Source organism: Scatophagus argus, chromosome 3 (genome assembly GCF_020382885.2).
Source record: "Scatophagus argus isolate fScaArg1 chromosome 3, fScaArg1.pri, whole genome shotgun sequence".
NCBI lineage: Eukaryota > Metazoa > Chordata > Actinopteri > Scatophagidae > Scatophagus > Scatophagus argus.
Window position 1 is genome coordinate 3,430,348 of NC_058495.1, and position 15,223 is coordinate 3,445,570.

The 15,223-nt window shown below is 41.8% G+C and overlaps 1 protein-coding gene across 3 annotated transcripts; it reads right to left on the reverse strand.

Annotated features, from left to right (window-relative positions):
- Positions 1-442: 442 nt before the first annotated feature.
- On the reverse strand, positions 443-13,411 carry ptpdc1a (protein tyrosine phosphatase domain containing 1a). 3 transcript variants are annotated; one of them, XM_046381691.1, is made up of 10 exons: positions 13,191-13,411; positions 9,133-9,228; positions 6,446-6,617; positions 6,070-6,150; positions 5,765-5,883; positions 4,563-4,700; positions 3,357-4,477; positions 2,524-2,709; positions 1,666-1,776; positions 443-1,583 (listed from the first exon to the last, which is right to left on the reverse strand). In XM_046381691.1, the coding sequence occupies exons 2-10, from the start codon at positions 9,218-9,220 to the stop codon at positions 1,470-1,472; spliced, it is 2,130 nt and encodes a 709-aa protein (XP_046237647.1). In that variant the 5' UTR covers positions 9,221-9,228; positions 13,191-13,411; the 3' UTR covers positions 443-1,469. The 3 variants fall into 3 exon arrangements, with proteins under 3 accessions (XP_046237647.1, XP_046237648.1, XP_046237649.1); XM_046381692.1 differs by lacking the exon at positions 13,191-13,411 and adding an exon at positions 12,867-13,118; XM_046381693.1 differs by lacking the exons at positions 9,133-9,228; positions 13,191-13,411 and adding an exon at positions 8,300-8,596.
- Between the last annotated feature and the right edge of the window lie 1,812 nt (positions 13,412-15,223).

Genomic DNA, 15,223 nt, shown 5'->3' on the forward strand with positions numbered 1-15,223 from the left:
TTGTATTAGTAGACTTCGGTCAGCTCCCCAGTGAGCATTTCCCTTCATCACGAGTAAGGATGTTGACACATTTTACTAAGATGATACTCACGCTTGTACATTAACTGCACCAGATACTTGTCTCAGCCAAGTGTTCACTCACTCCTAATCCAAACCATGTTGAACTCACATGTACATCTGAGTTTATCACGTCAAATAATATTCCTCCTAATAATGTGCAAACAGTTCTGTGAGCAAGTGCCTGAAGATGACATACTCTTGCTTTTGTGTAATAACACACATTTGGGATTCAGTGGCAAATACGTTGTTTTTAGAATGAAATGCGTTTACATGTTACACCACTGTGACAACGCCAGGAGGCGCCATTTCTTTTCTTTTTTGAGTTGGCTGCTGAACTGCTCATAAGAATAAAAGAGAACAGTCCATAGACAGACGGACACACTTCGCAGTAGGTTTTGTTTAATTCTCGAAGAAGTAGCCCGCTGTAACAATGAAAAAATAGTGCTTGTTGAAAATCCCCCACACAGTACATCGTCTCCTGTCCTTCATATAATTATTATCATCAGTGTCCCACATTCAGCGTGTCAGCGGATATACATTAAAATTGTGTCCGTACATACATGAGGCTTATAACAGTTGAATCAGAGCTCCTGGTTCAACGGCTACACACACACGCACACACACACACACATATACACACAGGCGAGGCGATGTTACACACAGCTGTGTGATACAATCCTGACAGAGGCCATTTGAACTGAGGCAGACAACACTTTGCCGAATGCAACAGTGGAGGCAGATTGATGTTTTACAAATGCATGTACGACACAACAGTACAGTGAGAGGTTTTTGGTGCACGAAGTATTAAAGACATAAAATCGATTGGAAAAGCAAATGCACTGCTGACTTTGCATTGCCATAACAATAGCCATAGTTTGCATTTGACTCTAAGAAAACACTTTACATCCTACACAAACGAAGCAACCTTCTAATTTGTCATCAGGTTACATTTAGTAAACCTACTGCTGCATTTCATATAAGAAGATCTGAATAAATAAGACACATTGTAGCATCTGCACAGTGTAAAACTTCTTTTGGTTTAAATAAGACCCTCCCACCCACCCACCCGACATTACACCTTTAAATAATGATACACTAACATCATGAGAATGTTTCTCAGTCATTTTCCTACCAACTAGCAGTTAGATATTAAAAGCAACATCTATCCCTTGCAAATATTATAGTGGAACAGATGACAACACAAACGTTTTCAAACTGAGTGGCACATTAACATAGAGATGGCAGTGCTAAGAGCTCCCAACAAAAACAAAATGCTAAACCTTCAAATATCTTAAAGGACTAAAAGATTGGCAGCAGTATCTGATACGAGGAACTGGCGTCAAAATACAGTAATGCCCCAAAATATCTGTGAGTCTTCCTCGTGTCAGACCGGTCCTGTTGAGGCTGGATCAGGAGTCTTCACTCTCCTCCACAGCTTTGTCACGCAGCTCATGAAGAATGGGAGTCAGGATTGCTTTTAGGATCGTGTACAAACACTCATTCTTCTCTGAGGCAGGATCGATCTGGAGACAACGCGAGAAGCCATTTCATGCATGCGAAAAGCACATCTTAATATATTCATTATGCACCTTAAGTAATGCTCACCTTAGTAAACACTTTTATTGTTTGGTTTAGAAAACTGGCCTCTACTTGTTCAGGCATTGGCAGGAGATGAGCAGCACAGTCCAGGATGCACAGCAAAGTGAGTCTGTGGCCCTGTCAGGGAGGAGGAGGCCGGACGATACGACCACGTTACATAACAACATGTCTCACGCTCGCAACATCTTCAGACTTATTTTAAAAGCAATAACAATATCTCATGACTCATATGAATAAAAGGCAGTCCAGTGACAAGCTAAATGATGCCGTTGGTTTCAAACTGCTTTTTATCGTTCTATTCTCTGCAATTATGCAAGTTGAGAAGTGATCATCAGCCCATATTAGATAAAGTGGATTAGAGCTGTTTATAAATTTGAAAAACCAGCTAAATATGGGCGAATGTAATTTCTGTCTAACAACTTCCTTACTAATCATCCCAATAGTGGCTGTTGTAAGATAGTGAGATACTGTAAATGACAGCAGATTACAAGCTGCATAAGAATTCACAGATAACTACATTTTGTAGTTTGATACAGTATTTTTACTATTTAAAATGTGCATTTGAAAATGTGTGTGTTGAGACAAGCAGCAGAAAGATGATGGTTAACATGAATAGTGCAGGGGAAAAAAGTTAGCAGTCAATCTGGCAGGAAATCTACAGCGTAGGCTACCGTATATCAATTAATAATCAGTGCAGCTTCTCAAGATCAAGAAGAGCCTCATGTCGTTTGCACCTGCATTACGGAAAAGTCTGTGGTGGAAGCATAAACCAGATCTTGGGTTTGGACTGAACTGAACCGGACCACCTGCTGGAACCTTGGCTGGTGTTCGCTTGAGTTAGTCATGCTATGGGAGAGCAGCTACCTTTTCCAGTGAGTCCAGGGCGTTCTGTGGATTGACGTTCTTCTCGCTGAGGGCCTTTATATCCTCGCTGCTGATGACTGGATCTTTGAGCTGCTCCAGCCACGACCACATCAGACTGGACAGGAGCAGAGGATCTCTCTCCATGCACAGCCTCTCCCACGCTCCCTCTTTGGAGTTCAGCTCTGTCTGCAGGTTTAAATTAGAGATTACAAAGCACTAAAATGTTACTGGTTCTGTCTGTTAAGGGTGTGTTTTTACAGATCTGAATTTAGATTATGTACAGTGTAAACCTCATGTGAAATTGTGGATAAAAGAAAGAGTGAGTGCCACAGCTCAGGGCCAAATGAATAAGAACCTATTTTGCAGTTTTAGAGGAAATGACAACCTGCCAGTCACACGGAGGGGAATTACAGTCTCCTATGATAAGGCTTCAACCCAGCACAACCGGATGTTCCACTTGCACCATTATTATCAAAAGTACGTAAGTAAGGTGGATAGGATGATTTCTGCTGTATTTCACACTGTCTGTGCCACAGTTTCTCATAACCCCCCCAGTTCCCATCCATCCTGGGAATGCGATTTCTCCTTGGCTGTACTCAAGCTGATAAACTTGGGCTATTTCAGTCCTTACATCTGATATGATAAGAATGTATAAAGTCTGTTTTCTTGCACAAAATTGTTTTTAAGACACTTATTCTGATTACTGGATTTTATACTTTTATACTTTTTAAGACTTTTTAAAGACTTACAGAAGCCATGTTAGCGTCCAGAATAATAGAGACAGACACTACTGCTGCACGTGACTACACTGTACATTTTATGAGGTACTCTACCTGCCACAGTGACACCTTGGAGGTGAGATCTGTGTCTGTCAGCTCCATGGCCAGGGCTTTGGCCACCAACAGGTGCCTGCTCTCTGGGGAGAGCTCGGACTGGAGGGTGATGTCAGGAGCCTCTGGCACATTCTCTCTGGCTGCTGCACCCACTGACACATCAACACGTGGTTGCTCCTCACCGGTTACCAGTTTGCTCTTGGTTGGTAAGGCTGGCAGTGTGGTGTTACAGTGGGATCTTCTTCCCTGAGCAGACAGATCTAAAGACAAACTCTGATTGCCCTTGTATAGCTGTTTTTTTAAAAGAGTGGACCCTGTATCTTGTTTTGCTTCTGTATCAGGCTCCTGAATGTTACTGATAATATCCTGAGTAGGGAGGTCACAAAATCTGGGAGGATTACAGGCTGTAAGGCAGCTGTGAGACAAGGAATGTGTGATCGGGCAGCTGATTGGTCTGTTACTCTTCAGATTTCCTAAATGGTGCTGCAGTGGACCAAGTTTGTGAAGAACAGAATCACTGTAACTGAGGCTCCTGTTGTTGGACAAAGAAGATCTCAGAGGGCTTTCTACGTTCTGCTGTCTCCACAGAGGGTCAAGCTCATTATCACTGATGAGAGGTTGATCATGAAGAGGTTTGGACTGCAGAGCCAGTGGGCTGAGAGGTTGAGATGTGCAGGGTGGAACGGGAATCCCCTTCCCTCTCATCTCTTTCCCGAGCTGCTGAAGAGCCTGCTGGGACACGGTCTTCTCGACCTCAGCCGTGAGGTCGGGGATCTCTGACCACTCCTCCTTGACTGCCACCTGTCTGTTGGCCGCAATGTCGATGAGGAGCCTGCACACCAGCTGGACGATTTTTGGCACATTCTTCATCTGTCGAGCCTCGTAGCCGTGCAGCAGGTGGCGCTGTCGGGTGAGGTACTGAGACAAGGTGACAGCGCTCGCTTTGGGTTCCGCACAGGAAAAGACGCTTCGTAGAGGAACTAGAAACTGGGCGAACTCCCTGACGCACAGGAGCTGCCCTCTGGTCTGGATGGAGTTGGGTCTCTTGGCTCGCATAAACAGGATGGCTTGGTCAGCACTCATCCGGGACGTGAAAACCAAGTAACAAGCCAACAATACACCTGCATGATGAAAAATTTAAATAAACTGACATCTTAGAAGCATACATGAGGATTTAAACTATTTGAAATTGCTGGTGTTACAAACCTGTTCTTCCAAGACCAGCATGGCAGTGGACAGCCAGTTTCCCCTCCTGGACAGCAAAGGACATGACTTTCACCATATCAAGGATTGTTGTCAGAGAGGCCACACCATAATCCTTCCACCCAAAGTTGTAGTAATAAACTGAAATACAAAATACACAAAGCCATGTACCAAAGCTAGCCATCTTTTATCTTTTTCTTGTCACCTACATTACCCACAATGCAACTCGACCATAGACAGTCCAGTCAGAGATCCGGGTGTGTTATGCAAGAGCTGACTAATGCAGCCTGGAGCTTCTAACATCAAGCAGAGGTGAACAGCAAGCCACTGAACTCCTTTCAAAGTCCTTTCCTTTCAGCCTCATCCCAATGCTGATTTCACGATATATATACAGTTCACCAGCTGCCTGCAAAAGAGCTGACTACTTATTTAAGTCCAGTTGGCTATTTTATCATTCCTGTTTGATTTTAATAAGATAGTTTTGTTTAACATGTTGCGATTTGCCATGCCATCATGTATATTTTTTGACCACTGACCTCCACTTTAAAACAATTGCAAGCATGATGACAGAAAAACATGCCTATTTGTCTGTACCAGTCTCCATATGCTTGATATGGGGAGCACAGAGTTTCATTTTCCATACAGGCCATAGAGACTTCAATGGGCTTAATGACAGAGCAAATGATTTCTGTTTTTACACTGTGCTTAAAGATGTGCTGCAAACACATGTGAACAGGTGACGTTGTCCAAGTAGCAGGTCCATGTCACCAGAGGAAGATGTACAGTAGATTATGCCTGAGCCTCACACGCTGCTGTTTTATTTTCACCTTTAAAGGTCCTTCACTCAGACATGATTTACAGAATGATAATGAATGCATGATAAAGACCTACAGCAGGATAACAAGCCAGCGTTTATAATAGAGTGTCAAATGAAAGACAGCACTATTCAAAATGCAGCCGAAGCATTGATGAACTGACTTGGGAAAAGATCTCAGGAGAGCTTGTTAGGATGAGACTTAGTATTTGTGCAATCCCTTGGTGATTACCTGTTTACTAACAACCATATCATGGATATAGACATGAATGCAAAACACTGATGAGTGGAGTAAAATGCTAAACCAACCTCAGTCTCTCATGTGATCCCTGCTATTCTTTCTCACACTAAATGGAAAAGCACAATAAGATCAGTGCATACAGAGACTCACTGTCTGCCTCCATGAAAATCTCGGGTCGATAAGTGAAACCGCTCTCCTGCTCCAGCGGGTTGCCACAGCTGGCATGTTCTCCTGGCCGCTGTAGGTTGATGACCGTCTTCAAACCACACCTGAGCACAGAAAGAGGTCCGTGTCAGTGCACAGAGCAGTCCACGGAGGACGCCACAACACACGCAGCGTGACAGCATGTGGAGTACACAACCAACCTTTACTTCACTGTGTGTCAGTAAAGAATCAAATACATCAAGTCAAACACTTATACTCAAATGAGGTGTGAGAGCAGGAGACGACTGTACCTTTGGAACTGTTCAATTATATTATATTTCTCTATGATTTCAGTAGAAGGCCTTGCCATTGCTAGCAAGTTGTCAGTAATCCTGTAAGAGGAAAATACGACAAGTTAGGGGGAGCAAAAATCACAGAAAAATAAATGCTGAATTAGGAATCTTGAACAACGTTAAACAGCTCAAAATGCCAAAGACCAATTAAGGAAAGGGAAAACCAAAGACTCTCAGTTATCCATAATCCAATGATCCAATATAAAAAAACAAATCACAGAGCAAAGCAAAAAAAACAAGGAAAGAAAGTACTGACTTTTCATGAAACTACTAATGTGGCACATCAACACTGAGAGCTGCATGAAAGGTCTGTTATATATACAGACTGACGTACCAGGACGAGTACAGTCCTTTGATAGCTTGCTCCTCATCACTCCAGCGAGAGGGGTTCTCATATTTACAGGCTTTCCCTCCACAGGCCATGGAGCACTGCATGTGACCAGGGATGACGTGCCTCAGGGTCTCACCCATCTTGGTGTACTTTGCTGTAGGGACCCTAGCATTGGCTGCAGAGACAGAGAGGAAAAAAAACAAAAACAAAACAGAAATACTCATGAGCGCTTAGTGCATGCGCTCCTTGCAGCTGGAGTCATCATCAAACCCCTAAATGCAAAGCACGAGTTATTTCTGCCATGCGGTTACATCTCCTGGTCTTGCGTTCAGTGGGAGGCTGAGGCTGGTTGATGCTGACGGCCACCATGACTCTGTGGGAGGAGGAGGAGAGGATCTCCAGGGCAGAGCTGCGTCTGCGCTGCAGGACCTTCAGCAGGATGTCCGAGGCCGAGTGTCTGCGGCCGTGCCTCCTCACGCCGCCTGTCATCTCCGCGGCTAAGGAGAGCCGTCCTCTGTGTAGCGGCATCCTGGGTTTGCGGGCCGCGCTGCTGCTGCTCGGGCTGCGAGCATCACCGTACTGAAAGGCACCTGGCTCAACAGCTCTGTGCCCACGGTGAATCATCACATAACAATCAGCCGTTGGCAAAGACAGGCCTATACAAACTATCAGTTCATCAGCGGCATTTGATGTGTCGCCATGGTGACCACCTCCAAAGTCGTCAGTGAGAGGTAGATGGGGGCGAATGTTGCGCACACAAATTACACACACACACACATCTGAGGCAGGCAGCTTGTAAATGAAAGAGGAAAATGCCGTACATGCGGTGGTGTACAGCCTTGATGGAGCACCTTTATCAGCTCCTGGCTGAATCAACCATCGCCCAGGGGTTTGCATGCACACGGATGTGGCATTTGACTAAATTACATCAATTATGTTCATATAAAACATATTGACAGTGATAGTGTTTTTCTACTATTTACCCATTTTTCTTCACAATAAACTTTTCACTGTTTTCACTGTTATCTGTGTCAAACCCGTGCAGGTACACAGTGTGTGCTTGGTAATTTCTTGTACTGATATTGTGCACTGTACCTACGAACAATGAAACAACTGTTACATATTAATATTTCAGTATAGAAAACCCCAACAATCATCTGATGATGTCCAGTGAATGATGACATAAAACAAAAAAATTAAAATGTTCACATTTAAAGCTACAATCAGCTGACTCTGTTAGATTTAAGGTTTTTATACTAATATTTTTTCAACCTGAATCTCAGGACTTTAGATTTTAAGACAAGACTATGTAATTAATATAGACATTGTGTTTGAAGCCTGCTCAACAATTCAGCAGCCAGTCCACCATCAAACTGAAGCCAAAAGGTGAAACGATACTGCTGGCTCGCTCAGCGTGTGGGAGCAGCAGGCACAGCGACAACCGCTGTGAGGGCTGCGGCAACACAAAGCATGACATTTAATGTTGTGGCCACAGAATATATCTGCTTTTCATTGAACTGGTTCATCATCCAGTCTTACAATCAGGACCAGAGGAAAATGACTTTTCTTCAGAATCTGAGAAATCACGAGAAACTGAGAAAGATCGCTTTTCTTTATATTTAGCTGGAACAATGCAAAATAGAACAGTCGCTATCAAATTTATTGTGCGTTTTGTTTTTCCTCCATCAGCTTTAAAGAAGTCAGGAAATTGGCTCCAAAGGAGACAGACTGTCAATGTTCATCTTTTCCTGATATGAATAAGGGAGGGTTCTTTCTATGAACAACTTCAGCTCAAAATGCATTATAAACACATTCATTATTAAAATAAGGAAATAAAAAACAGAAAAATACCCTTACTTCATAAATACCTCTCAGGGTACCTTGTACTGACATGTCTGTGTCTTTGCTTGAACTGAACTGAACTGAAGAGAGCTGATTAAAGTGCCAAAGATCCTTTGTTAATTTGTTAGGGAAGAGGGTTTACTTGAGACAGATCTGAGAAACCGAATTTCATGACAAAATGAGTTTCTATCTTTTTCTATCTTATTGCTGAATCTTTGAGGGGGAATATTTTTTTTGTTGTTGTTGGTTTATTTTTGGTGAAAAATATTTAAAATTATTAATCCCTACATGCAAAAAGCCACCAGGATAAAGTTGAGCTGTTGTAAAATGAAAGTTGTAGTAAAACACCTCTATCCTTTTAAAAGAATTTGAAAATGTAAATGAAAGGTGTCATTGATTTGCTGGTCTTACTGATAGTCAATCAGTGCTGAGAAAAATGATCACATCAAAAATCAAATGAGATTGTGATTTTCAAATCAAACTGGATTTGGAGGATCATGACCATTAATGTTCAAGTGTGTCAGTATTTTCTTATACCTAGACCCCCTTGTGGACCTGGCACCCCAGACACAGGAAGTCCAGCTAGGTAAATATCTTCTGATAACAATTAAATCACTTATATATTTAAGCTGAGAGATCTGTTTCAACGACAAGGCTGGACTGCAAACTGCTAGTCTGCAACCCCACAAAGAAAGAAATCTTGTCTAACTTCTACATAAAAAGGAAATTAATCTGCACTCAATCAAATCATTTCAAGCCTAAGGTCCCGTGCTCTTACATCGGAAAATTAAAATATACAAATAAAGCAGCTTTTCTTGTGTTGTTTTCGCGTTGCAGAGCTCTCCTACCTGTTTCCATGTCTGTGCTGAAGTCTCCACTGCGTGCTCCACTCATGGAGTAAGACAAGTCACTCAGTATGCTGACACCAGCTGCCATGGCAGGGGCTGAAAGGTGTGAATAAACATAGTGTGTCAAAGGCAGATGAAATAAAAGCAAAATGAAACAGCTTGTGAGCAGAAGCTTTGGTTGTGCTGATAAATGGTCACAGTGCACACACACACACACAAATGAGATATGAGGAGCGTGAGCGGCGTTGCCTGGCAAGGTAACCCAAGGGAGAGAGGCAAATGTGCAAGCCGAGCCACCATGTCAGCAGCTCATGTGTCAGTATGACCACTGCACCTCTGGGAGCAGGTGGGCGTGGCCTCTGGACAACAGCGGGAGCAGGGAGCGCAAACCTGAGATCGAGCCGAGGTGCCGAGTTACAAAGTGCACTGACTTCAGCAGCAGCAGCAGCAGCATCCACGCAGGCCAAACAGAGAGGCTTTGAGATGAGCACGCGGTGACGCGGGTATCATCACACCCCGGGTCTCCATTTCAATATGTCTTACATTAGTTTGAACAGCAGCTGAGATGTAAGGCCAATTCCCTGTTTTTTTTTTTACTGAACTTCGCTGAACACTTATCAATTATTCAAGTAAAAAGTATTGTGCAGCTTCACAGCAACACTTGCTGACTAACACATCTGATTTATGCAGCCTGACAGCAGAGTTTGCATCAGAACAGACCTCCCTCCGTGTCAGTTTAACTCTGGAGACCAGCAGTTTCTCACGTTACGCCCAAAGCTCTAATTGGCCTCATCACTTGCAAACTGGTGTTGCAGGAGTGAAACTCTGCACCTTTACAGCTCTCTGCCTCACTGTGGTCCATTAACAATTGAGCAGGTTCGCTGTACTTCACATGCTAACTTTTTGATGGGCAAATGATTCCCTGACCTTTGCCTTTTCCTTCCTCTTTCATATTTAAAATGACTCAATCAAAGAATGGTGTAAAGCTACACTTGTGACTGATTTTCCCTCTTCTTTATATTCTTTAGAGCAGAGGTTCCCCAACTTAATTTCTGTCACGCCATGTGATCCACTAAGTTGTTGCAATAAGAAATGGAATGAATAAAAATTGTGGTAAGTAAACCTATGCAGTATGTAACATGTAACACCTGAACACATGAACGAAAGGTGAACCTAGTTATGTGAACACATTATTTGTGATAGTTATTCAGCAACAAGTGATTCCAGTCGTCGTGATTCCAACATCATGCGCTGAAACTCGGCTACAACGGTTTACAAATCTTATTTTAAACTGTTGCTTTTCAAATATTTTGACTTGTCATAAAAGGAAGAGCACAGATGTCCCTAATAACATTAATGATGACTACTTTGTTCAAGTATCCCAGTAAGTCTTGACAGTGCAACAGTACTGGTTTTTAACTCGAACATCGAGTTATACTATAAATGCATACTTTAAATGTATTGGTACATTAAAAAATACTTAAACTTCAACGTGTAAATAAATGAATATACTGATCTAACCATCTAGTGAAATCATCTGTGCATTCAGCGTAAACTCATGCAGACATTTAGCAATCGGTCGAACCACCTGCATTTAAGTAATTTGTGCATTGAAATGAATAGATAATGCAAGGATGGTGTTTTCATTATTCAAGGACTGATGCCTGAAAAATCCACTTTGTATAAGCTGGGTTAGCTGATAATAATTATTTCTTTATGAGAAAGGTGCAGCTTCTTATTGAAAAGCAGCATCAGAGACAACTCCTGCCTCCCTTGCCACTCTTCCTACTCTATGAATAATCGATGGTGTAAAGTTTGAGCCTGTCTTTTTCCACTCACAACTGTTTTTCTTCTTCTTTTCCGCTGTAATCCACACTTCTCGTCACAAACTAATGTGGCACCAAAACCTAGCGTGACACTGTTTGAAGCCTTTCCAACATTACAGCCGGAAAGAAGCCTATCCAATCAGTTCCACAGTCTGTCCCGCTGGAGACCGACACCACTTGGCACCGTTTATAGGAAGCTCTTGATAATGAGCCGATGACTGAGAAGGTGTTCTTCATGACAAATGTGACGCATGAGCCTGAGATTAACAATTATATGAAGCTTATATATAAATCACTTCACTCAGCCACTTATCAAGAAGAAATTAACCAGAAAGCTTCACACATTAGTTGCGGATCCATAAGCTCATGTCCACTGGGAAGCCAGTGTGTTGGTGGACAGTGTAGGGTCGGCGTGAAGGCTGAGATATCTCTGCTGCTAATGAGTGTGGGATGTGAGAGTTATTTCCACTGCGTGTGCTAATAAAGAAATATGGCCAACGAGATGGTACTCCTCACACCATGTCTGACAGTGTGTCTGAACTAGGAGACAACAGGCAAACCATCAGAATACACAGCTTTCAAAATACCGCAGCATGGCCACTTCTCACACACACACAGAAACATATTGGACGAAAACAAACATTTGGTTGATGGTTTGAGACTTGAGAGTAATTTATGTACTGAATATCAATTTTTTTGCTTACATGTAATTTGCCATATGGTAGTAGGCTCTAACTATTACCTGCTGCCTGTGTAGAGTGAACTACATTATTTACAAACTCATGAGCCCTCACTCTGATAAATCAGCTAAAGCAACATTTTAATAGTTTTAGGGAATGTAGTGGTGTAATTCCAGGACAAAACCACTTAGTAATATAAAGCTTCAAACAGTTTGTTGTTGTTGTTGTTACATGTTGTTTGAACACTCCGACAAGCTTTTAAGCACTCGTGTTGTTCCCAAATCACATCTTAAGTGCAGGAGCACACCAAGCTGCGAAGAATGACTTCTCAACTGGGACCATCTGAGGAGCACATGAATGTACTATAAACAGCAGAACTGCAGCCATGTCTTTAAAAACAATGTCCAAGAATGCTCTTTAAAAAATGTTCCTTTGAAAAACATGATTTTCCTCACTGCAATGCAATGCAGCACAGATGATACAGGCCAGTATCACGAGCTCTCAACAGACAATCAAGTGAACAAAGCTAAAATAAAGTGAATACAACACTGAACTTCAATAACCATGCAAACTATGGGATTTTTAAACAGGAGACAATCCAGGCTGTGTTTAAAATCACTCCCTCATTGTTTTAATAACACACATTTTTATACAGTGAGCAGTATACTGAGACTTTTGAGTAATCTCTCTAAAGATAGAATTCAAACACCCAGCAAACAAAACAAACAGTAAATAGTGTGCACTACACAGAAAACAGGTGGACATTTGAGACAGTCTCTGACTTGTGGTGGTAGGAAAGGTCCAGGTATAATGACACAAAGTAATGGCAGTTCCTGAGCCTGGTGCTGCTCCTATAGGCTTCCTGATATGGATCACGTTAACATATAGAATTGGAGGGGCTATAATTAATTTCATAGTTATAGCTGTGCTCATCTCCTGGCAGGGAGACTGAACTGTACATTCTTATTCAAACAAGATGATAGTAATTTAGAACATACTTCTGAACATACGCCAGACCAATATGTCTCTTAAACACCTCGAACAATAATAACAGAGCCATTTAAAACATCCTGTATAATGACACTCAACTTATCACCTCCGCTCAGTGCAGGTGAAAATTTGAATGTCAAAGACAGGCTCATCTGGTGGTCCATAATGGAGAGGTTGGTGATGAAGATGCTATTACAGGCAGATACAAATCAACGATAGAACACTTGAATCAACTTACAAGTCTGTCTTGTTAGCTGCTCTAACGTCAGCTCTCTGTTCTGTCCAAACGTCTCTTAACACTACCTGACTACTAGATTAACTTAAAGCTCACTGACATTGCTTTAATTACAGGTGTGCTGTCAGCTGTGAAAGTCAAAACGCTTGTTTTCGACAAGGAAAATCTAATGTTAAGTTATCTTCTAGGGTCTTCAGTTTGTCACGCTAACGCTGAAGCAGCGTGTGTGGTGCTGATGCTGCAAGCTCAGGAGTTAGCGCTAGCTGATTAGCTTACTGTACGGTATTTGCTGAAACTAGCATAGTGGCTAGATAAGGCCTAACTTACCGTTTTGCTGTCGTCCGAGTCCGGGGCTGTCTTTTGAATAGCTGGCATAGTCACTTCATCCCTCGAAAGCCATGGTTATTCTATCACTGGCACTTAGCAAACCGGGATGTTGCTCTAGCCACATCATTTGGTCAGCTAAGTACAGCTAGCTTACTAGCTAACTTAGCAACCTGACATGTTGTCAAGTAGAACGAGACTCTTACGTCACGTGACCACAGATAGCGCTCAGTGAACATGTTGGTGGTAATTTGGATACATTCATTTTCATAGTTAATACTAATTACTTATATGTGAATAACTTGATAACTCGTGTTTACATTTTGTGCCACATGACACTAACAGTGTTTTATCTAGTTGTGAAAATCTATACTCATACATGTATTTCATGTCACACAGCTCTGTTAACAACCCATTATCTGTTATAGTCCGGTTCTACACTAATCCTTTGTTTTCCACTCTGTTAATTTTTTGCTTTTTTCTTAAATAATTTTAAAATGACAGTAATCCATGAACTGGGAACATATTAAAGTGATTGAAAGTTCTTTAACGGTCACAGCCATAAATCTTTTAGAATGCTTAGAATTAGACTGGTCACATTGAGGAATCTCAATTCCTCACACATTAGCACATAACACCTAACACATAAAAATATTGTTTTTTTGTATGTTTATAGGGATGACTGGAGGTAAATGTGTTTCAAAGAAACTTCCTTCTTCCTGTAGCCTTAGCTTCAGTTTACATCTACAAATAGATCGATAGATATAATTTATTGATCCTAGGCTGGGAAATTACAGTGCAGCAGCAGCATTCCACACAGTGATGATACCGTGGAAGAAAAAAGAATAACATATACAAAAGACATAACCTATACAAAAAGAATAACCTGTACCGTAAAAATAGCAAATATACAAAGCAAATAGCAAATGTACAAAGCAATATAAAAATGTACATACGACAAATAAGCAGTATTGAATGTTGTGCAGAATGAAATATAATGTAAGGTGCAGTGAACCGTAAAAAACATATAAAGTGCCCAGACCAGAGTTTTAGCTGTTATTGTACAGTGTGATGGCATGTGGCAGGAAAGATTTCCTGTATCTGTCCCTTCAACAGCAGAGCTGTAGCAGCCTGTGGGAGAAGGTGCTCCGCTGTCTGTCTACTGTGTGATGGAGACAGTGCTGATTATTGTCCATGATGGATGACAGTTTGTTCAGCGTCCTCCTCTCCACCACGGTCTCAAAAGACTCCAGCCTGAGACCGAGTACAGAGCCAGCCTTCTTGATGATCTTATCAAGTCTGTTGGTGTCGCTGGCTCTGATGCTGCTGCCCCAACACACCACAGCAGAGAAAATGGTGCTGGCAACAACAGACTGGTAGAAGATCTCCAACATCTTGCTGCACACGTTGAAGAATCTCAGCTTCCTCAGGAAATAGAGTCTGCTCATCCCCTTCTTCTACACCGCCTTGGTGTTAGATGTCCAGTCCAGTCTGTTGCCGATCACCACTCCCAGGTATTTGTAGTCCTCCACCTCCTCCACCACCTCCTCACTGATCCGTAGTGGCTGTGAAGGCGTCCTCTTCCTCCTGAAGTTGAACACTGCGTCAGCTGGCTGACGTAGTAAAGACCTGAGAATGGAATGAGAGTTTATCTTTCTCTGAAGTCCTCTGGTGCAGCCTAGTGGCTGTTAATTAAGATGATGATGATGTTGAGCGGCAAAGAGGAATATCAAAATTTTATAAACACAACACTAAAATGCTGATATTTGAACAACAAATGTATTTCATCAATGAGTATGGACTACAAATGTAATCTAATAATAAGAACATTTTTGCTTACAAAACACTTAAAAACTACAGTAGTTTAACAATATCAGTTTAATCTTTCTATATCCCAGTCCCATCAGTTTTTTTGATAAATTATTCTTTAATACAAAACATGGATTTTAGTGCAGCTCTATAGTAATTTTGATTTATTTGTATTTGATGTTATAATGACAATCTCCTCTTGTCTTTTATAGTCGGCCGACAAATTG